Here is a 25,000-nt window from a genome sequence, read left to right as displayed (position 1 = left end):
AAATAAAAAAACAGACAAATAAGGCAGCTTCGCTCAAGGACACTACAAAGCACAATAATCTGCACTTTGACCCTCAAACACATGATATACCTAAATGACCCCATCTGGTCCAGATGGACAACTTGTGAAGTTATACCTTGCACAGACAAATTGTACTAAACAGGATGATCAACAAATGACTCCATGAACGAGCATCCATTAGTTAGTGACCTTCACTTGGCAGTTCTCCTGTGAGAAGAAGCAACTGGCAAAAAGAGGAGGAATTTATCTTATAACGGTGAAGCAGCTGTTACACGTCACAATGCATCTGCAGACTCGCCTTCAAGCTGCTGAAAGACGCCTTGTCTTTCTTCGTCAACCTGGAGGTCAAAGTGGGAGCAGTCACTCAACACAACACGCTCCGTCCCCTTTTCCTCCAGGAGGCCTAATATACTGAGCGGTAGCTCTAGAGTCATGCCCACTCGGGCCTCCACTTGGCAGGGAGCAAAGTCCATTGCCACAGGTTCAACGACGTATACCTATAGGAAATCATCAGTATCAAAGTTGGGAATGAGAGTGTACACACAATTCAGTTTATAAAGCTCCAAAGTAACTTAAGTAATCGTAGTAACAACTTTGACAGCCAAAAGAATGGAAATGGAAAATAGTTATATGGCCTTTTTAAGTAAAAAAAAATATTAAATAGCTTTAAAAAAAATACTATACTGTATTATACATTTGTGGTTAATAAATTAGGTAAAAGTTAAATTGCTGCAGCTCCAAATGCAAAAGGTTTGTACACTGCTAAAATTGGATATCAGCTCTCAAAAGTGTAGTTTTGCTTTCAATACTGAATGAAATGAAACAATATAAATTTGCATTCATATAAACCCTTCTCACTTGTAATTAAAAAGCCATTACTTCAGGAACCAAGCTGATTCTCATTTTAATTTTTAGATTATGATTGGATTTTTAAAGGCTCAATTTGTGTTGCTTAGTACTAAAAACATTTAACACTTATCACATACAGCCCGACATTATAAACCGCACTCTATAATGTGTGTGTATTAACAAATGCAATACTCTTAGTAACGAGGAAGAAGGAAGAGCTGATTTCTAAAGATATATTTTCCTATTTACAAACCCCAATTCCAATGAAGTTGGGAGTTTGTGTCAAACATAACATGATTTGCAAATCCTTTTCTACCTACATTCAATTGAATACACTACAAAGACAAAATATGTAGTTACTTATTTTAATTTTTATTTTTATTTTAGGACTTGATTAGGAAAGCCACACACCTGTCTATATGAGACCTTACAGCTCACAGTGCATGTCAGAGCAAATGAGAATCATGAGGTCAAAGGAACTGTCTGAGGAGCTCAGAGACAGAATTGTAGCAAGCCACAGATCTGGCAAAGGTTACAAAAAAAAATTCTGCTGCACTTAAGGTTCCTAATATCACAGTGGCCTCCATAATCCTTAAATGGAAGACACTTGGGATGACCAGAACCCTTCCTAGGGCTGGCTGTCATTTTATTCTTTAAAAAGATTTACTTTGTATGTTATCTCTGAGTAATATCCCTGCCAAACTGTTAACTAAATCAAGTGACTTGAGCAAAATTTCCAAAATAAACACAGCATCATTCTCTATCATGTCAAACTAAATTTCATCCAGATCTGACCAAGAGTATGTATTTATATGCATTGTATATTTGCAATGAATTTACACCTGTTTAATTGGCATAATACCAAGGTGAATTGAGCAGCGAATAATCAAGTATCAATAGGGTTATCAGATTAACACCAGGGTTTATAGTGTGCTGGCTCTTCAATATAGGAGAGCTGGCGGTAACAAAATTGGAAAATGCTAACATGAAAGGTGCAGTTTAAATTTTAGCCTCAGTGGAGGAAGCATGTGATTACCACTGCAATATTTCTCTCTCTCTCTCTCTCTCTCTCTATATATATATATATATATATATAAATAACATGCATGCTTCGTAATATTGTTGAATTATTGTTGTGCTGTAGTTTATTATAAAAGCAGTAGTTTATTATAAAAGCATTGTATACAGGACACCAGCTCCACTGCTTTTCTTAGTAGAGAAAGAAAAAAAGTTATGCTCGTACAAAAACAACAACAGCACTTTGTAGAGAGCAGAGTTCTGCTAAGGTTGAACACCTATGACCTGTATGTGGTGAAAATTCCAACCTTCTTCACTGGATCAGTAAATAACTGCAGGCAGAAAAAAATACCCCCCTCCTTGAAAAGGGTAATCACCAACTGACATGCATAACAGCTTTATAGTCATTACTGTATTTAAAGACTACATTATAAAGTCTCAATTCAGAATTAAATGTGATGAAAAATATCAAAGGCACTGGGAGAGTCACCATACCTTCATCTCTCCAAAGTGGAGTGGGTTGCGCATATCATGAGCATAAACTATGCTGACACCCATGTCACTGACTGTCGTCATCACCCCTTTGACAGTCACTGTCGCAACACCTGTGTTGGAGGAAGACCAGCTGAAATTTCCACTGCCGCCTGTTGCCTAGCCAAAGCATTGAGGAAAAACAGTTAGGTACATAAGAGTGACACCTTTCAGCGACATTGAATATAAATGGAACAGTATGAGAGGTAATTGCCAAAAACAGTTTTGCTAGCAACTCTGTCATCGTCTTCCTCATACTAATGAATGATACCTTAATTGTGTACTGATAAGCGCCGACCTTGGGTTGCCAAGGGAACGTGAGAATACTGGGACTAAGAATTATAGGGTTATAGATTTCAACATCCTGTTCATTGTGGACTGGGTTGGCGAGTGGGTGGACCCCACCCTTCTAAAAAGAGAACAGAGGACACAGGAAATGATCAAGCTCTCTTGAATTTTTAGGGATGAACAAAAGGTTAATACTTGTCATTTTTTAGTTAAAATGTGAACAATTATAAACCAAACTTACTTGATCCTCAACAGCTCTTAATGTAGCATCAAAGACACTAAGGCCGTCTTTGATCGCTTTGACACCATGATAAGATCCGTTCAGCGAAGAGTGCAACATTTTAAAGTATTCCAGAGGAAAAACACAGTCAATATGCATATTCTGCCAAAAAAAGAGGGAGAAAAGTAACATCATCAGATCGGCTTTAAGCAGCATTGGATGAAAGATGGGCACAGTAAAGCTCTGACCAGCAACAGAAAGTGATGACCAAATGACCAAATCAACCGTCATAACATGTCATATAGCTTCTTCTTCTTTGTTGTTTAATGGCGGTTTGCAAACTGAGATGGGTAGATTACTGCCATGGCTTACAATCCAAATTGTTCATTTTCATAAAACGAGAAATACATTCTATGAACAAAAGATATTACAATTTTCTTTAACTCCTCTCATTTATACTTCATAATTACTTAGTATTCAATTCCAATTCATTAGTTCCCATTTGTTATTTAAATGTTTCCTGTCCGCTTTTAGGTCGCCCCAGGCGCCTCGGGAGGGACGAGACGTTCCCGGTTGTGTTCAAGAGGAGAAGAGTTCATCAGCTTGCATGACAGGTTTCATAAGCTTGCATTTGAGGCCTTAAAATTTTAACATTCCCCATAATAATGTATTTTTATATTTCATTTAGTTTTTTTAGTCAAAATGTTTTTATATTTCCTCACTAGTTACTTTATTAATATATATATATATATATATATATATATATATATAGCACTCACAAAAATAACGGTTAAGTCAGTTTTTATAATTGCCTTTTTAAAATTATTATTCATAAATAAGATATTAAAATGTATAGTGGGTACGGAAAGTATTCAGACCCCCTTAAAGTTGTAACTCTTTTTTATATTACAGCCATTTGCTAAAATCATTTAAGTTATTCCCCCCCCCCCACCCCCCCTCATTAACGTACACACAGCACCCCATATTGACAGAAAAAAAAACGGAATTGTTGAAATTTTTGCAGATTAAATAAGAAAAACTGAAATATCACACAGCCATAAGTGTTCAGACCCTTTGCTGTGACACGCATATTTAACTCGGGTGCTGTCCATTTCTTCTGATCATCTTTGAGATGGTTCTACATCTTCATTGGAGTCCAGCTGTGTTGGATTATACTGATTGGACTTGATTAGGAAAGCCACACACCTGTCTATATGAGACCCTACAGCTCACAGTGCATGTAAGAGCAAATGAGAATCATGAGGTCAAAGGAACTGTCTGAGGAGCTCAGAGACAGAATTGTGGCAAGCCACAGATCTGGCAAAGGTTACAAAAAAAATTTCTGCTGCACTTAAGGTTCGTAAGAGCACAGTGGCCTCCATAATCCTTAACTGGAAGATGTTTGGGATGACCAGAACCCTTCCTAGAGCTGGCCGTCCAGCCAAACTGAGCAATCGGCGGAGAAGAGCCTTGGTGAGAGAGACAAAGAAGAACCCAAAGATCACTGTGGCTGAGCGGAAGATGGGAGAAAGTTCTAGAAGGTCAACTATCAATGCAGCCCTCCACCAGTCGGGGCTTTATGGCAGAGTGGCCCGCGGGAAGCCTCTCCTCAGTGCAAGACACATGAAAGCCAGCATGGAGTTTGCTAAAAAAACAAAAAACTGAAGGACTCCAAGATGGTGAGAAATAAGATTCTCTGGTCTGATGAGACCAAGATATAACTTTTTGGCCTTAATTCTAAGCGGTATGTGTTTAGAAAACCAGGCACTGCTCATCACCTGTCCAATACAGTCCCAAAGTCCCAACAGTGAAGCATGGTGGTGGCAGCATCATGCTGTAGGGGCTGTTTTTCAGCTGCAGGGACAAGACGACTGGTTGCAATTAAAGGAAAGATGAATGCGGCCAAGTACAGGGATATCCTGGACGAAAACCTTCTCCAGAGTGCTCAGGACCTCAGACTGGGTCAAAGGTTCACCTTCCAACAAGACAATGACCCTACACCCACAGCTAAAATAATGAAGAGCCCTGACTTAAACCCATTTGCGCATCTCTGGAGAGACCTGAAAATGGCTGTCCACCAACATTCACCATGCAACCTTACAATGTTTTCTGGCAGTTGATGGGTCAAGTTTTTCTGTTTGTTCATATGCCCACTGTTGGAATGGCGCATTAGGTTAACTGGAAACTAATTTGCCAATCACATAGTTAGACTTGCTGCACATACTCCAATACCAGGATTCATTTTATTGTGACATTTTCATCGACAGGTGTTAAATACGCTCACGTGTACACAGTATAGAATATGCTGTATATCTTGCGGTTCGGAAAATGGATGGATTATTTCACATTTCTGAGGAATTCATATATACTTGTATGATGAAGATCATGATTCTACTGAGGTTTACTTACATCAGACAGGTAGAGTTTGTTGCCAGATTTATCAAATACTTCAATCAGGATATCATAGTCTCTGCCCGTTTCCAGAACCCAACTGTCTCCGGGATGAATTTTAAAACCTAAACCAAATACAAGTTTGAAAAAGACTCTTCTCACATTCCCTTTTCCATTTAGAAAAAGTAAACGGGAGTGGCTGAACTAACCTAGGTAGCCAGGTTCCACCACATACAGAGTGCTGTTGGGGAGGCGAAACACTCCTTGCATACGAAGACCTAAAAAAATACTTGTAAGGAAAATTAAACCAGACACTGTACAGCAGGGGTATTCAGAGACCTTTGGAGAGGCAGGGGCTCAAACCTAAAAGGGGCAATGGAAGAAGAGTTTGAAACTCCTTACACAAACAAGCATTATTTTATATAACTCACTACACTAAGTACTTTTTATATAGCTGAAATGAATTGTGTGTTTTCCCGCTGCTGACTCAACAGGAGACGTTTACAGAGCCCGAGACATGACAGGGAAAAATAAATTTTGGCCAGAATATACATTAGATATAACGTGTGCACAAAATGCTCATTTGTGCCCACGAAATAATAATTTGTGAACACGAACTTGGTATAACGTGTGAATGAAATACTAATTTGTGGCCCATAAGTACCTGTGGCTCCGTAGTGGACAGTTGGGTAAGCAAATCAAGAGCTCCTTTCCTAGATAAGGTGGAGGTAGGGGCTAAAGACAGTGGACATGGTAACAGAAGTATGATTACATTTTCTTTTAGACTGGGAATAACAAATTCTAAAAAATTGGAATCACAGGTTATTGACAAAAACAGACTAAGAAAAGACATACTTTAAGGACATTGGGTATCGTAATTTCTCGTGTATAATACGCACCCCCTAAATTGACCTCAAAACTCAGGAAAACCCTTCTACCCATATACAACCCCAATTCCAATGAAGTTGGGACGTTGTGTTAAACATAAATACAAACTTGTTGTGTTAAACAAATAAATAAAAACAGAATACGTATATTCAACGTATATTTAATTGAATACACTACAAAGACAATATATTTAATGTTCAAATTGATAAACTTTATTGTTTTTAGCAAATAATCATGAACTTGAGAATTTTATGGCTGCAACACGTTCCAAAAAAGCTGGGACAGGTAGCCAAAAAAGACTGAGAAAATTGAGGAATGGTCATCAAACACCTGTTTGGAACATCCCACAGATGAACAGACTAATTCGGAACAGGTGGGTGCCATGATTGGGTATAAAAGGAGCTTCCCTGAATTGCTCAGTCATTCACAAGCAAAGATGGGGCGGGGTTCACCTCTTTGTGAAGTGCGTGAGAAAATAGTGGAACAGTTTAAGGACAATGTTCCTCAATGTACAATTGCAAGGAATTTAGGGATTTTAGGGAAACATGACCCTGTCCCAGCTTTTTTTGAACATTTGCAGCCATAAAATTCTAAGTTAATGATTATTTGCTAAAAACAATAACGTTTATCAGTTTGAACATTAAATATCTTGTTTTTGTAGTGTATTCAATTAAATATAGGTCGAACATGATTTGCAAATCATTGTATTCTGTTTTTATTTTATGTTTAACACAACGTCCCAACTTCATTGGAATTGGGGTTGTATAATGCAGTTGATTTTGCTTCTACCCATATGATCAAAACAAGAAGTATTATCTGTATTTTGTTAGTTTTTTTCCCCCAAAGAATTATTCTGAAGTTAAGCACTTGGTTTAAACACTTAATCCTTTTTTAAATTTACTTGCTCTTATTTTGAAATTCACGGCCCTACTTTTATTTAGTAAATTAGAAAACACACAGTTGTGCTCATATGTTTGATTACCCAGGCAGAATTTGTAAGATGGGTACAATTCTTTAAAGAAAACATGAAGGACCAGGCGAAACATTTAATTTTATTTTAATGGGATTCAAATTAAACGGTCAAGCATTTCAGAAAAGCATTATCATTAAACATAACCATAAAGAAATTAATGACAGTTGTTGTTCAGTCATCAGTCATGTTTAAAAAAATAAATAAAACAAAACAATTTTTAACAAATTCTGCCAGGGTATGTAAACTTATCAGCACAAATGAACATATATGCAGTCATACATACCCCTGTCATATTGGAATGAAAGTGTAGGCTACACCTTTTTTATAATCACTAGGTGGCAGTGACATTTTGGAATGAAAGTGTACAGCTTTTTCACAACCACTAGATGGCGGCATACATTTATAAAAACGTGAAAGTTTTTCCATTTGCCCCTATACCCATGTATAATGTGCACTATTGACTTTTGACAATTTTCGGGGGGGGGGGGGGGGGGGGTGCGCATTATACACGAGAAATTACGGTACTGCAGTTTCTAGCAAAGGTGCGCGCCATTTGCTTACCCAGATATCAAATGTTGGAATTATATTAAATCCATAAAGCAGTATTTTGTGTAGGCATGACACCTATTGTGTGGCCACAAATTTGTATTTTCAGCCACAATCTAGCATTTTGTATGCATTGTATATTTATATTGTAGCCACAATTGAAAGAAAAAAAATGCCATATCATGTCTGGGGCTCTGGATAGCTGTTGGTGGATCTCTGGAGCTTTTTTCTTTTCTTTTCAGTGAAACACAATTGAAAAAGAATAATGTACACCTCACTTTCCCCATCCGCAGCAGAGCATTTCTTCACTGTATCACCTTATATTGCCAGTAAAATGCTTCCCCCCCCCCAAAAAAGAAAAAAAGTATTTCACCAATCCGGTCAATCACATTCTTTGTCATAAAAGTTCTTCACAATAAACAAAATTAATTTAAAAGAATACTGCATTTTATAATAAGTAATGGATGTTGAGAGATTATGAATTTCATATTAAAACGTTACCATTGTTCCCTATTTAATAAAATGACTTTACACAGAAGTTCAATATTAAGCCTGAATTGTCTCCATTTTAACATTATTTATTTATTGATCACAACACAACGATAGCTGACTTAATGTAAATTACTTCAGTGCTAATACATAAGAACTAGCAAACAATGCAAACAAGGTAGCTTACAGAGACAAGGAATTTACAATGGGAGGAAAAAGTATGTGACCCCTTTGGAATATCTTACATTTCTGCTTACTAAATTGGTCATAAAATGTGGTCTGATCTTGATCAAGATCACAAGAATGCTTAAACTAATACCGTATAAACAATCATATTTTCATATATTTTTTAAATAAAATTAAACATTCACAGGACAGGGAGGAAAAACAAACTTCTTGCCTACAGATGCTCCAAGAGCTAATCAGAGTCAGGTGTGAGCCACCAGGAATCCAATCAATTAGCAAGAATGGAGGTGAGGCTGAAAGCTGCTCTGGCTATTAGAAAACACACACCGGTTGAGAATTTTTTCATCGAGAAGCATTGCCTGATGTGTACCATGCCTCCCTCAAAAGAGCTCACAGAGGACCTGCGATTAAGAATTGTTGACTTACAATAGCTGGAAAATATAAACAAAACTATCTCTAAAAGTCTTGACGTTCATCAGTCCACCATTAGACAAATTGAGACATATTTGAAGCTTGCTTAAGAGCACTTGGATGTTCCGCAGCACGATTGGCAAAATATTCTTTGGACAGATCAAAGTTGAATTGTATGGAGGGAAGACACAATGCCATGTCAGGAAAAATGGCACAGCACACCAATAGCAAAACTTTATCCCAGCTGTGAAGCATGGTGGAGGGAGCACCATGGTACGAGCGTGCTCTATATCCTCAGGACCTGGACAGCTTGTTGTAATCAATAGAAAAATTAATTCATACACATTTTGCAGAAGAACTTGCGGCCATCTGTACAACAGTTGAAGCTCAAAAGAGGATGGGTTTTACAGCAGTACAATGATCCAAAATACAGAAGTAAACTTTCTGTTCTGGAGTGGCCCAATTAAAGTCCTGACCTCAACCGAATTGAAATGCTGTGACATGACCTTAAAAGAGCTATTCACACAAGACATTCCTTGAATCTTGTTGAAGTTCAACAGTTTTGTAAAGAGGAATGGTACAAAAGTCATCCTGATACTTGTGCACATCTGATTTGTAACTTCAAGAAACGTTTGGTTAAGGTTATTGCTGACAAAGGAGGTCCAACCAGTTAAATCCAAGGGTTCACTTTTTCTTCCCCGTCCTGTGAATATTTATTTTATGGTCTTTAAAAATGTAAAAAAAATCTAATTGAGTGGTATTAGTTGAAGCAGACTGTTTATTCATGTGATTTAGATAAAGAAAGATTCTACGACATTTTATGACCAATTTATGCATAAATGTAAGAAATTCCAAAGGGTTCAGTCTTTTTCCTCCCACTGTTTGTAATCCATTAAGAACGACACTCTTCACAGTCCGTTGTTTCAGCGGTACAACACAGGGCTCAAGACTGCAACCAAATTGGTCTTTTTTTCAACTTGTGCGATTAAAAAAAAGAAAAAGAGAGAGCGAGAGAGAGAGATTACGCTGTGGCGCCATGTCAATCATTGTTATACACTGGGGCAAAAACTTATTTAGTCAGCCACCAATTGTGTTCTCCCACTAAAAAAAGATGAGAGGCCTGTAAATTTCACCATAGGTAACCTCACCTTTGAGAGAAAAAATAGAGGGGGGGAAAAAAAAAAAAATAAATAAAAAAAAAAACAGGAAAACACATTGCTTGATTTTTAAATACTTTATTAGCAAATTATGGTGGAAAATAAGTATTTGGTCACCTACAAACAAGCAAAATTTCTGGCTCTCACAGACCTGTAACTTCTTTAAGAGGCTCCTCTGTCCTCCATACGTTACCTGTATTAATGGCACCTATTTGAACTCATCAGTATAAACGATACCTGTCCACAACCTCAAACAGTCACACTCCAAACTTCACTATGGCCAAGACCAAAGAGCTGTCAAAGGACACCAGAAGAAAATTGTAGCCCTGACTGACTGAAACTGCAATAGGTAAGTAGCTTGGTGTGAGGAAATCAACTGTGGGAGCAATTATTAGAAAATGGAAGACATACAAGATCCCTGAATCTCCCTCAATCTGAGGCTCCATGCGAGATCTCACCCAGTGGGCTCAAAATGATCACATGAACGGTGGGCAAAAATCCCAGAACCACACGGGGGGGACCTAGTGAATGACCTGCAGAGAGCTGGGACCAAAGTAACAAAGGATACCATCAGTAACACTATGCCGCCAGGAACTCAAATCCTGCAGTGCCAGACGTGTCCAGGCCCGTCTTAAGTTTGCTTGAGAGCATTTGGATGATCCAGAAGAGGATTGGGAGAAAGTCATATGGTCAGATGAAACCAAAATAGAACTTTTCAGTAAAAAAATCGACTTGTTGTGTTAGGAGGAGAAAGAATGCTGAGTTGCAGCCAAAGAACACCATACCTACTGTGAAGCATTGGGGTGGAAACATCATGCTTTGGAGCTGTTTTTCTGCAAAGGGACCAGGAAGACTGATCCGTCCGTGTAAAGGAAAGATGAATGGGGCCATGTACTGTGAGATTTTGAGTGAAAACCGCCTATCAGCAAGAGCATTGAAAAATAAATGTAGATGGGTCTTTCAGCATGGCAATGATCCCAAACACACAGCTCGGGCAACGAAGGAGTTGCTTCGTAAGAAGCATTTCAAGGTCCTAGAGTGGATCTCAACCCCTTGGAAAATTTTGGGAGGGACTTGAAAGTCTGTGTTGCACAGCAATAGCCCCAAAAAAATCAATGCTCTCGAGATCTGCATGGAGGATTGGGTCAAAATACCAGCAACAGTTTGTGAAAACCTTGTGAAGACTTACAGAAGACATTTGACCTATGTCATTGCCAACAAAGGGTATATAACGAAGTATTGAGATTAACTTTTGTTATTGACCAAATACTTATTTTCCACCATAATTTGCTAATAAATTATTTAAAATGCCTTTCATAGGTGAGGTATACCTCTGAGGAAAATTACAGGCCTCTCTCTTTGAGTGGGAGAACTTGCACAATTGGTAGCTGACTAAATACTTTTTTCCCCCCACTGTAAATACTGTGAGAATATAGTCTGGTCTGAAGAGAGCAAAATTTAACTTTTTGGATGCATAATGCACAGCATGTTTGGAGGAGAAATGGCACTGCACATCACCCTAAAAACACATGTTACGTGACGTGTTAAATACTTACTGTAATTTCTCGTGTATAATGCGCATCACCCCCCCCCCCCAAAATTCAAAAATCAATGGTGCGCATTATACATAGGTGTAAGGGGAAATGAAAAAGTATTTCTCATTTTATGTTTGCCGCTGTCTAGAGGTTATGAAAAGGCGGTACACGTTCATTTCAATATGCCACCGCTACCTAGAGGTTATGAGAAAGGTGTACATTTTCATTCTAATATGCCAGCGCCACTTAGTGGCTATGACATTTAAAAAAAAAAAAAAAACTAAATGTGTTTCTCCTGGCCCTTGTTTTCTTGAAAGAATTGTACCCATCTTACAAATTCTGCCTGGGTAATCAAACATATGACCACAACTGTGTGTTTTCTCTTTTACTAAATAAAAGTAGGGCTGTGAATTTCAAAATAAGAGCAATAAAAAAGTATTACGTGTTCAAATAGTGCTGAACTTCAACATAATTATTTGAAAAAAAATGAATAAAATACAGATAATCATGTTTTGATCATATGGGTAGAAGCAAAATCACGCATTGTAAAAATGCATTATACACAGGTAGAAGGGTTTTCCAGAATTTTGGGGTCAACTTTGGGGGTGCGTATTATACATGGGTGTGCATTATACACGCGAAATTACGGGTAAGTGGTTTTCCGAGGAGAAGAGGGTTAGGAGCACTCAATATAAAAACTGGCCCCTCTGAGTCGAACAAATGATCAAATAAAAGCCTGCTTTTTTGTTGTTGTTGTTTTTTTAATTGACCTGTTTTGTCTGCTACTGCTTGTTGCTGGAAAAAAACTCTTGTTCACAGGAACATTCGTTCGTCATTAACCCACTAAAGAGGCTCAAAAAATGTCCTAAAGCCTCCCAAACTTGAATGAAAAAAAAATAAAAATCACATGTACGTACGCGAAAGCATTTGTGCTTTGTCACCGTTTTTAAATCGGATGCCACACATTTTGATGTCACTGTTATTTTTTTTGTTTGTTTTTTTATTTACTCTACGAAGTATTGTCTGTCAATTGACTGTCTGTTGTCGTACTAGAGCGGCTCCAACTACCAGAGACAAATTCCTTGTGTGTTTTTGACATACTTGGCAAAATGAAGATGATTCTGAATGTTGTTATGTACAGTGGGTACGGAAAGTATTCAGACCCCCTTTAATTTTTCACTCGTGTTATAGTTCAGCCATTTGCTAAAATAATTTAAGTCCATTTTCTCCCTCATTAATCTACACAGAGCACCCCAAATTGACAGGGGAAAAAAAGCAGAATTGTTGAAGTTTTTGCAGATTTATTAAAAAAGAAAAATTGAAATATCACACTGCCATAAGTATTCATACCCTTTACTGTGACACTCATATTTAACTAGGGTGCTGTCCATTTATTCTGATCATCCTTGAGATGGTTCTACACCTCCATTGGAGTGCAGCTGTTTTTGATTATACTGATTGGACTTGATTAGGAAAGCCACACACCCGTCTATATAAGACCTGACAGCTCACAGTGTATGTAAGAGCAAATGAGAAGCATGAGGTCAAAGGAACTGCCTGAAGAGCTCAAAGACAGAATTGTGGCAAGGCACAGATCTGGCCAAGGTTATAAAAAAAATTCTGCTGCAATTAAGGTTCCTAAGAGCACAGTGACCGCCATAATCCTTAAATGGAAGATGTTTGGGATGACCTTCCTGGTGCTGGCCGTCCGGCCAAACTGAGCAATCGGAGGAGAAGAGCCTTGGTGAGAGAGGTAAAGAAGAACCCCAAAATCACTGTGGCTGAGCTCCAGAGATGCAGTCGGGAGATGGGAGAAAGTTCTAAAAAGTCATCCATCACTGCAGCCCTCCACCAATCGTGGCTTTATGGCAGAGTGGCCCGACGGAAGCCTATCCTCAGTGCAAGACACATGAAAGCCCGCATGGAGTTTGATTTATATAAAAAAAAAAAGAAAAAAAAAAAAAACACCTTAAGGACACCAAGATGGTGAGAAATAAGATTCTCTGCTCTGATGAGACCAAGATAGAACTTTTTGGCATTCATTCTAAGCAGTATGTTTGGAGAAAACCAGGCACTGCTCATCACCTGTCCAATACATTCCCAACAGTGAAGCATGCTGGTGGCAGCATCATGCTGTGGGGTGTTTTCAGCTGCAGGGACAGGATGACTGGTTGCAATTGAAGGAAAGATGAATGCGGCCAAGTATGGGATATTCTGGACGGAAACCTTTTCAAGACTGCTCAGGAGCTCAGACTGGGCCGAAGGTTCACCTTCCAACAAAACAATGACCCTAAGCACACAGCCAAAATAACGAAGAAAACTCTGTGACTTTTCTTGAATGGCCCAGCAAGAGCCCTGACTTAAACCCAATTGAGCATCTCTGGAGAGACTTGAAAATGGCTGTCCACCAATATTCACCATCCAACCTGACAGAACTAGAGAGGATCTGCAAGGAGGAACGGCAGAGGAGCCCCAAATCCGGTTGTGAAAAACTTGTTGCATCATTCCCAAAAAGATTTATTAGAAGCGCCTTTTTGAGCTGGGCTGTATTAGCTCAAAAAGGTGCTTCTAATAAATACTGAGCAAACGGTCTGAATACTTCATGGGTGTGTGATATTTCACTTTTTCTTTTCTACTAAATCTGCAAAAACTTCAACAATTCTGTTTTTTTTCTGTCAATATGGGGTGCTGTGTGTACATTAATGAGGAAAAATATGAATTTAAAGGATGTTAGAAAATGGGTGCAATATAACAAAGTGAAAAATTTAAGGGGGTCTGAATACTTTCCGCACCCACTGTATAATTTTTGCTGCCTGTATAATTTTTGCTGGATCTTGGCTTTTGAAAAAGAGATTTTATATCTCAATGAGCTTTTACCTGGTTAAGGAAAGGATATTGAAACATGAAGACAACCTTTAGACAAAATGTGTGGTCTCAATTGCTCTGGCCAAAGACCCAACTCTGGTCCTGACGGCCAAATTCACGCGGACTCTGCTCCTTTCTCCAGCCACAGCCCTTTTCCTCTCTCATTCACACACTTGCCAACGCAAATACATAATTTTATTGAGAACTTAATTAATTTTATCTTAACCCTTTTTTTCAGCTAGGTTACATTACATTTTATTGCTGAAAGGCCCAAGACAGGCTTTCACTCTCATAAGCACACACACACCCCCAAAAAACAAACAAACAAACAAAAACAAAAACACATTGACAGAAGGGTATTTTGGGCATCAAGGGGAAGAGAGGCAAGTGCCCCACCACCCAATGCCCCCCCACCTCCACTCCACACCTTCTTGCTTAACAGCTTAATAACTAATTAATTTTCTAACCTCCTACACACTACTACTATTCTGCTAGCAGCTCACTTGGCCTACTAGCATGATAGCCAAACAGCTTCATCAGTGCAGCCCAATAACACAAGTGAGACTGTTCATTAGCAGCAGCAGAAGGGGTCATGGTCCAGCACAGCCCATTAGTGCATTGTTAAGCCTCCAACAGAGTGCAGATGAGAATATTTCAGAAGGATACTTTTATGGTCAAGCACGACATTGATGTGTCCCAGTTGAATGGCAGTAACTGTGGAGGATATTTGATCTAGACGTGCGACGGCAACGTCTGGGTTTCCATTTGTGTCGACCAAGCTGTTCTGAAGGTGCAGCTCATATTGATCACATGGCATTGAAAGCTCTTGAAAAAACACCAAGCAAAAATAGGCATACTATCTCAAATGTACCCAGACATTCAACAAACAGCAAGCTTCACTCAACAGTCTTACCAGTTATTGAGCCCTGTCTTATCTTCAGGACTTGGTATCGGATTGATGTTCCAGCTAGCAGGTAGACGTCATGTGCAGGACTCAGTAAGATGTTCTCTAAAATCAATAGTTTCACCTCAGCTGCATCCACACCCTGCAGCACAGATATCATAGGAACAAAGCTTCATCTTCAGGAGCAACAATTTTAAAACAATCAGCATAAGGGAGTTTGGGGACATGTCAAGTTGACCTTTTTAGTTCATTGTTTACAAATAGTTGGGTCTCTGGACTGCCTGCCACCCATCAAATGTGAAATCAAACAACCAATTTAATCTTCACTTATCTGCCCACTTCAGAAAATGTTTTGTGAGCAACTTGTTCTCCATTACCACCCTACACTTACAGATAAAGTGAGGCTACAATGTAACTTTTCTGTGCGCTCCCTGTATTGCGGGGTGTGTGGGTCGTTTACAAGTCACTTGCATTGTTTGTCGCAGTTTTGAAGCCAATTTCAACAAGAGTGTAAAAAGTGGATGTTAAGCGTAGTCATTCGTTATCCTTTGTCAGACATGCAAAACACCAAAGTCATGAAAAAGGTGACAAAAAAAACACAAAAAATTGTAGAGGGCATCTGAGAAGAGAATGGAGAGAATGTTTTTGATTTTAACAAATTATGCAATCTGGAAGACTCTGAAGAGTACAATAAGGCAAAATTAAAATAGATTCTTCACACAGAAAAACATTTATTCATACCACTCAAGTACATGTTGATGTACAAATTTAGGATTCAAATAAAATTTGCCTCATTTCTTTGCTTTTTTGTTTTAGCTTCCAACTTGTGCCAGGCCCATCTCCACCTGCACCTGATGCATGCTTACAGCTGTGCCACATGAATAGCATCCTCCTCTTTAAGCACTCTCATTCTGGAAAATAATTTACTACAATCAGTCTGTTTCACTTCATTTTTCACGATTACCAACTTCAAAGGCTAATCCCAAATGCTTCCCCCAGGAAAATATTAAGTACAATATTTTTCTGTTTTTATTGGCCATTTCTGAATTTGAAGTTAGTTCGTTCTGTGTTGTGACATAATCCCTAACATCGCTCCGTCGCTTAATACATTTAACTTTAACATGCGTAAACTAATCAGATAAATGTAGGCGCGTTTCCCAATTAATACAAGATGTACTAGCGGATCAACTCTTGTCGCAGATATTACGTGTGCTTCAAGGTTCCACTGGGACCACAACCAGGGCCACGACCCGTAGCACCTCAACGCGAAAATACAAAAGGCCAGTGCAACAAATACGACACTGGCTGATCCGATGAGCAAAAATGTTGCTTATACATAAGAGTAGCAATAGAGGATGTCCGCTGCAGAGGTGGCTAGAGTAGCCAAATATTGTACTCAAGTAAGAATACTGTTACTTGACAATAATGTGACTCAAGTAAAAGTAGGCCTCCAACAAATGACCTGAGTAAGAGTAAAAAGTACACTGTGAAATAACTACAAGTACTGAGTAAATAGTGAGTAACTTCTGATTTTTTAACCACAGCATGAACATCAATTAAAAAAAATAAAAAAATTACAAAATGCAAATTCTGATGCTGCTGTGTGTGTGGGCGTGTGTGTATGCACAGTCAACTACAACAAAACATCTGCAATTTACTGCACAGTGTTTTCTCAAGTTATAGGTGAGCTGAAATATCCACGTTTGCCAGACAGTGCAAGACAAAAACTATCATAGATGAAAGTTGTTTTTGTTCGTCTAAATGTAAACATGAAGAGTTGCGCATCTCTGAGTTGTGCCTTCATGGTAATGACGACCTTCCCAACATGCCACCACGTAGGCACGACGATCAGCCGGGCTGGCTTATCTAGTTTTAATAACTATGCCCAGTAGAAGACTATGTGTGAGGTGATGTGACTTTCTTGTGTCGTTTGATTGGTGAACTAGTCTTAAACGTCATTTGCGCTTAAACTGGATTGGAACAAACAGCGCCAATGTGGAAGTCTAAATCAATAGTCTCACTCACGAAATAGTTGCTAAATAAGCAATAATTGATCAATAATAGTAGCGACCGACATTTAGATCATTGTAATGAAGTAAAAGTACCGTTATTTCTTAACAGCCGAAGCGGCGGAAGTGTTTTTTCTGGTCTCGTCAACTCCTGTGATTTATCCAAACACAGTCCCGAGCTCACAGGCGGAACCTCAGGCCGATGCGCCAGCATATTAGTCCGCCGCGGAGTAATATTCACAATTACATCTGTGTGTGGATGGTGGATGTGTAGAATGGATCTAGCTGCCAGTGCTGAAGGAGTACGAAACAGTCTATGACGACAGCGATCGCCCCCCCCTTTTAAAAAAAAAAACTCATCAGATCTGTATGATTCACGGAAATGGCCTATTTTGAGTTCAAAACAGCGAATTTCGCCGAAAAGGCGACTGATTTGCATGTATGCTTTGTGTATTTTGACAGAAGAATGCCAAACACCAAACAACTCGGAACGGCTTGAAATTTTGAAAAAACATTTTTTGCGTTAGTCTCCTTTATTCTACTGCTGATAATAGAAAAATATCACTACCACCAATTGGTTTTAAAGCAGCCAAATCAAAACAAGCTGTACTTAATTTGAAACTTCAAAAACATAATTGACAAATGTCACTATTTTCAAAGTCTATTTTCACTTTGTCAGCTTTAAGGGCATCTTTTTCCATTCTTATGGAAAGGGAAGGGTTTTCTCCGAGTACTCCGGTTTCCCCCCACATCCCAAAAACATGCATGGTAGGTTAATTGAAGTCTCTAAATTGCCCCTACGTGTGAATGTGAGTGTGAATGGTTGTTTGTTTATGTGTGCCCTGCAATTGGCTGGCAACCAGTTCAGGGTGTACCCCGCCTCCTGCCCAACGATAGCTGGGATAGGCTCCAGCACTCCCGCGACCCTTGTGTGGATAAGCGGCTTGGAAAATGGATGGATGGAAAGGGAAGTCTTTAACTCAAGTAAACTTAATTTATGATTGTCATATAGCAGCCATCAACTTGAAATTACAATTCAGGTAGTGAAGAATGATTATCCCATCTTGCTATTTTTAGATCCCTATATCAGTGGAAGTTTGCGGTCACACAGAGGCCACAATCTAAATTCTTCTCCTCATCTTACACCACGAAATCCTGGCGGCTGTCTAACACTCAGGTAATACATTTGAATATTTGTACTTTGTGATGGAAAATTATTTCTATCTTACGTGATACAGTGATTCTTGGATTTTGGCCTTCACTTTAGCATGTCCGGTTTTCAGACCTGACACCAAAATTATATTGCCCTGTTTGCCAACACGCTCCATTTCAGATATGTATCCAGGAGGCGTGTATGTGGACTCAGAAAACTTCAGAAACCTTGGAGAGACAAGACACAGCAATGTTAATTCTGCAGTCCTTTCCATTTCAACCAAATGAGCATGGGATAAAATACAAGCCCATTCTACATCTTTGTAATGCAGTAATCACTGTAATTCTACTGCTCTTAATGTAGATCGTAAAGGAATACCAACCGTAACGAATTATGAGAATCAGAGAATCCGTTTACATCCACATCTTTCACTAAAGTCCAGTCAAATACCAGACCTGCAAGGGTGCTGAAGGTATTTCCTGTTAAAGAAGGAAAAGCAGAAGAGTCATGCTTGACTTTTCCTTATGCTCAAACAAGTGACTGATGCAATGTAACAGTTGGAATTTAGGACATTTGCATATTTTCTACTCGGATCAAAACACGCTGGGCATAATGGTTATTGGACAGCTCCTGGGAGCTGAATTAGCTGGTACAAAACCAACAGGCATTTGATTACAGAATACTCCACAATCTTCAACAGTCTACCTAAAATAATGAATCTAAAGGCCAAAGTCAGCGAAACATGAAACCATAGAGCCTTAAAGTGAACTCCGTTTTCAATGACGTTTGGTATACATGATCTCTTTCGACTTGAGTAACCTAACAATAAGATATAACTTATATCTAGATATAACTTCCAGATTTAAATATTTTTACAAATTGTAATTTCAACATAGGCGACCCATGTTTTTTCGTCGCAGTGCATTCTGGGTAGTGACGTTAAATGGGGATGTTCCCGACACCCGTTTTTAGCAAGAGCCACAGTAGCAGCCCCTGGCAGCAATGAACGCTGTTCAGCCATTTCAGTTCGAGCCGGAGTGTGATCAGGGAAATGAGGACAGTGAAGACACAAGAAATGAGGATGAAGATGACTGGTGTGAAGAAACTCAAGTTGGTCATATTCAGTGGTGTATTTGTAGCTACTGCTGAGGTGGGCTGATCAAGGTATGTGGCCACCGCCTCCTGTCTTTCACGCCTTTTTGCTCAGCTTTCGCATGTCACACGCGGCCGTTTAGGCTCCTTGTGAGGAAAGAATAAAAAGGAAGAATCTGGGCTGAAGTGTCGAGAACACAGCCGCGGATCTTTTGGCACCTCAACTCTTCCGACCACATCCTCCCACCGTTTCCTCAACTTTCTCTCTCTGGGAAAGCTAGGAATGCTTACCTCCTTTTTTTGCATTCCGTCCTGATTGGAAATTGCATCCAAAAGCGGCGCAGTACGGCATTTTTAACTCTTTTTGCTGACGATAAAAGCTGGTCGCAAGTGGGTTGCTTAGCGCCGCAGAGAGCAGCAACGTAACAATCTTACAACACCCATTCTACGTCATCATTCCCAGAATGCTTTGCGCAAGCTAAAACATGGCGACGATAGTGTATCAAATTATGGTCTAAAAAATCTTTTTTTTTTTTAAATTATAGGAGTAAATTATAAATATATACCACTGTATTTCAGTAGTAGTGGTCAGTAGTTGTAAAATTAAATGTATTTGTCATTTCAATCGGAGCTCACTTTAAAAAGAAACCATCAGACTGTAGTCATAGTTCATTTAGTTAAGTGACCTTGTCTTAAATGGAACCAGGAGACGAAAACCGACAAAACCAGGTCATAGGTACAGCTTGACAAGATCCAACACTGTTCTGATACATCTTTATAGCAACAAAAAAGCAATAGATGAGTGTTATGAACTCAGGGACGAAAATGTTATATACTTACAAAATCCAATTCCAATAAAATTGGGACGTTTTGTAAAACGTGAATAAAAACAGAATACGATTTGCAAATCCTTTTCAACTTGTATTTAATTGAATACACTACAAAGACAAGATATTTACTGTTCAAACTGATAAAACCTTTTTTTAAATTGCAAAAATTCTCTCATTTTAGATTTGACGCCTGCAACACGTTCCCAAAACAGCTGGGAAACCACTGTGCTACATCACCTTTCCTTTTAACAACACTCAATAAGCTTTTGGGAACTGAGGACATGAATGGTTGAAGCTTTCTAGGTGGAATTCCTTTCCATTCTTGTTTTATATACAACTTCGGTTGCTCAGCAGTCTGGGGTCTCCGTTGTCTTATTTTGCGCTCAATAATGCACGACAAATTTTCAATGGGAGACAGGTCTGGACTGCTGGAAGGCCAGTCTAGTACTCACACTCTTTTACTAAGAAACCACACTGTTCTAACACGTGCAGAATGTGGCTTGAGATTGTCTTACTGAGATAAGCATGGATGTCCCTGAAAAGGTCATTGCTTGGATGGTAGCATATGATGCTCCAAAACTTGTATGTACCTTTCAAAATTGAACAGTGCCTCACAGATGTGCAAGTTACCCATGTCATGGGCACTAACAAACACACCATACCATCACAGAGAGTTCTGCGCTGATAACAATCCGGATGGTCCTTTTCCTTTTTGGCCCAGAGGACACAAAATAAATGACTCCCAAAAACTATTTGAAATGTGGACTCGTCAGAAGTACACTTTTCCACTTTGCATCAGTCCATCTCAGATGAGCTCGGGACCAGAGAAACCGGTTGTTGTTCTGGTTGTTGTTGATATATGGCTTTGCATGGTAGAGTTTTAACTTGCATTTGTAGATGTAGCGACGAACAGTATTAAGTGACAATGGTTTTCTGAAGTGTTCTTGAGCCCACGTGGCAAAATTCAATATAATGATAACAGTTTTTATACATAATGAGGTCAGTTTTTAATGCAGCAGCACCTGAGCGATCAAAGGCATTCAATGTTGGTTTTCGACCTTGCTGCTTACATGCAGAAATTTCTCCAGATTCTCTGAATCTTTTGTTGATATTATGGACCGTAGATGATGAAATCCCTAAATTCCTTGCAACTGTGCATTGAGAAACGTTCTTAAACTGTTGGATTATTTGCTCACGCAGTTGTTCACAAAGTGGTGAACCTCTTCCCATCCTTGCTTGTGAACAACAGAGCCTTTAGGGGATGCTCCTTGTATATCCAATCATGACACTGACCTGTTTCCAATCAACCTGTTCATCTGTGGAATGTTCCAAACAGAAGGTTTATGAGCATCCCTCAACTTTCATTGCCAGTCCCAGCTTTTTGGAAAGTGTTGCAGGCATCAAATTCAAAATGAGAGAATATTTGCGCACACACAAAATTTTTTCAATCAGTTTGAACATTGAATATCTTGTCTTTGTAGTGTATTCAGTTGAATATAGGTTGAGAAATATGGTAAAATCATTATTTTAGTTTTTATTTACGATTTACACAGCGTCCCAACTTCATTGAAATTGGGTTTTGTATATTCATCAAGAACAGTCTGGATGTGCTAACTAACTCCGTTAAGGGAGTATTTAACAAAGCTCCAGCAGGCTATAATGAGAAGAAGCTTAAATCATGTGCACCTTCAGAGTCCAGTGCATTAATTTCGAGTGCAAGGGGTGAATCCTCCAGATGTAGCTCTCTGGTGGTGGACACAATGGTAACGTCATAGATCACGTCGACGATTGCATCACAGCGCAGTACCTGTCCTGTTACTGTAAATAGAGGAGGGCAACACACTTTAGATACAAAGCACAACTACTAAAAAAGCTCAAATGGGTTTGAGCTGATAACAGCATAGAAATGTACTTGAATCATGTACTGTATATACAGTAGTTGTGTAGGTATGATTTGGTCAACAGCTAGAGAAGCATGTTTTAGAAAAAGACCTTTAAAACAGATGTGAGAGGACCAGTACGCATTTGCTATTTTATTTACAATGCCCATCAAGCTTCATAACTGCATAAAACCACTTCTGGGTGGAAAAAAAACCCAACTTAAACAATTTCACAGTAATGCACTCACTGTAGTTGTCTCGCCATGCTGCACTATTTGCATATACTGGCCACTCATGCCAGAGTAGCATCTGCTCCATTTTCACACTGATTGAGGAGTATCTGTAACATTTGCCCAACCAACATTGTCCCAGATGATCGCACTACTCGTCACTTTAAACCGCATACACTCCTTGAAGTCTCAACGCCCTTTGCACAATGGTCATTGCACCGGACTATTCCAATATTAGTCATTCGAACTGCTCTAAGTGCTAGAGGACTCTGCATCTTTTTGCACAATTGTTTTTTGTCAATGTCTTTATGTCTCCAAAGTGTTCTGTAAATTGACTGTCTGTTGTACTAGAGCGGCTCCAACTACCGGAGACAAATTCCTTGTGTGTTTTGGACATACTTGGCAAATAAAGATGATTCTGATTCTGATTCTGATAAAGAGGGAAGAATGGGGTGAATGTTGTGCAATATAAGAATAATGTGATGATTGTGTAGATTTGTTTACACTGAGTACAGCAAAATTAATTTGTAAATTCCTATTAGAGCTGCGCAATATATCGTTTGAAAATCATCTTCGCAATGTACATGTGCACAATAATCACATCGCAATGTTGGTGTTTTGATATGCAGTCAATCAACTGTAATATTAAAAAATGAACATCAGAGGGACCTGTTTGGACAATAAGATTAGCACCTATGTTACAGTAAATTATAACCCATCAAACAACACACACACGGAGCAGCCCAGAGTGTTATATACTTATTTTTTCGTATGGGAACTATTAATGAGGACACGAGAAACAATTACACGCCAGCATTTACTCTCTCTTCAGAATGTGACGAACGAATGCATGTCGTAAGGGGGGGGGGGGCACAGCATTATAAAGCTACAAACCTCAGGTGTACACAAGAATGTGTTTTGCTTAAACTAATGCACTCAAATATAGAAATACTAATGTATATGTTAAAACAGGTGTAAAAAAAAAACTGACTTATTAAAACAAATTAATAGTGTGAGAAATGTGCTAATGAAAACAGTATAACTGGGCAGGAAAATAAATTATTTTAACTTCATGTCTGGCTGGACTATTGCTTAATACTACAGTGCATTTAAATACAGGTAGACTGCATGTACTTTTTTGCTCCACTGAGCATGTTTTTTCTCGAGGGAAAAAGAGAAATGTGTGCTGGTTTTCACATTATGTGTATGTTATCCAGTATTTTCAACAAAGCAATATACAGTGGGTACGGAAAGTATTCAGACCCCCTTAAATTTTTCACTTCGTTATATTGCACAGCCATAAGTATTCACACCCTTTGTTCAGTATTTCCCGTACTTTCACGACCATGAGGCGCAGTTAAAAGGCTTAAATTTTCTCCACAAAGGAACTAGCAGAAATTATACAGTGGGCGCGGAAAGTATTCAGACCCCCTTAAATTCTTCACTCTGTTATATTGCAGCCATTTGCTAAAATCATTTGTTACTTTTTTTCCCTCAAAGTCCACACAGCACCCCAGATTGACAGTAAAAAATACAAATTAAAAATAATAATTGAGGTTCCTAAGAGCACAGTGGCCTCCATAATCCTGAAATGGAAGATGTTTGAGACGACCAGAACCCTTCCTAGAGCTGGCCGTCTGGCCGAACTGAGCAATCGGCGGAGAAGAGCCTTGGTGAGAGAGGTAAAGAAGAACCCAAAGATCACTTAAACCTAATTGAGCATCTCTGGAGAGACCTGAAAATGGCTGTCCACCAACATTCACCATCCAACCTGACAGAACTGTAGAGGGATTTGCAAGTAGGAGCAATGATGCCGGCATTTTCCTACTTCCTCCATTGATCTTGAATTCTCTCGCGGCTGCTCGATTCCCATGGTCCTCCGCGTAACTGATAGCTTGCAGTTTAAACTGTGCTTCGTAAGCGTGTCTCTTCGTAGGTGCCATTTTCGGGGGTCCTTAGCCAAACCAATGTTGTTTTGCACAATGCACATACCGGCACTATATACCTACTGGGGGCGTGCCTTTAGCGTCCTCTTTCACGCGCACTCTTCCCCCTTTAACGTCAGCATGCTGTCCTCAGTCACGTCTACCTTTCCTCTATATAAGCAGCGTATCGGCAGGAAATGCTCCCAGTCAGTCAAGCGGAGCGCTCATCAAAGTCACACAACAACATTTACAGATTTTGGAACTCGGTGCGCACATAAGACGCGCCGCATTATAAGGCGCCCCATCCATTTTGGAGAAAATGTAAGACTTTTAAGTGCGCCTTATGGTCGTGCAAATACGGTAAAAACTGAACAAAGGCTGTGAATACTTATGGCTGTGCAATATAACAGAGTGAAAAATTTAAGGGGGTCTGAATACTTTCCATACCTACTGTATATTGCAGGGTTAAAGAAAATCGCAATGTCATTTTTTTCCAATAATGTGCAGCCCTATTTCCAATGATATTTACCAACATCTTCAGCCAGAATGATGCTGGTCAACCTGGAGGGCTGCGTGGAAAGAGCTTGAAGGACCGCTCTCCTGGAGCAGC

General features: G+C 39.2%; 1 protein-coding gene across 4 annotated transcripts in view; it reads right to left on the bottom strand.

The window, feature by feature from the left end:
• The window catches only part of nup210 (nucleoporin 210), a 53,694-nt gene that overhangs the window by 24,140 nt on the left and 4,554 nt on the right, over nt 1-25,000 (bottom strand). The window contains exons 2-13 of one of the 4 annotated variants that reach the window (XM_061688772.1): nt 24,920-25,000; nt 22,042-22,173; nt 18,816-18,912; nt 18,510-18,660; nt 15,281-15,413; nt 15,034-15,192; nt 5,527-5,595; nt 5,336-5,442; nt 2,948-3,088; nt 2,690-2,827; nt 2,383-2,538; nt 320-518 (exon numbers count right to left, since the gene is read on the bottom strand). The exon at nt 24,920-25,000 is cut by the window's right edge and continues 59 nt beyond it. In XM_061688772.1, coding sequence (XP_061544756.1) covers nt 320-518; nt 2,383-2,538; nt 2,690-2,827; nt 2,948-3,088; nt 5,336-5,442; nt 5,527-5,595; nt 15,034-15,192; nt 15,281-15,413; nt 18,510-18,660; nt 18,816-18,912; nt 22,042-22,173; nt 24,920-25,000 — 1,563 coding nt within the window. Of the gene's footprint in view, nt 1-319; nt 519-2,382; nt 2,539-2,689; nt 2,828-2,947; nt 3,089-5,335; nt 5,443-5,526; nt 5,596-15,033; nt 15,193-15,280; nt 15,414-18,509; nt 18,661-18,815; nt 18,913-19,816; nt 19,902-22,041; nt 22,174-24,919 lie in introns of those variants that run through there. The other 3 variants (XM_061688791.1, XM_061688782.1, XM_061688799.1) reach the window with 3 other exon arrangements.

The sequence above is a fragment of the Phycodurus eques genome, chromosome 1, assembly GCF_024500275.1.
Source record: "Phycodurus eques isolate BA_2022a chromosome 1, UOR_Pequ_1.1, whole genome shotgun sequence".
Classification (NCBI taxonomy): domain Eukaryota; kingdom Metazoa; phylum Chordata; class Actinopteri; order Syngnathiformes; family Syngnathidae; genus Phycodurus; species Phycodurus eques.
The sequence above is the reverse complement of the archived record's forward strand: the minus strand, read 5'-3'. Positions and strand labels throughout refer to the sequence as shown.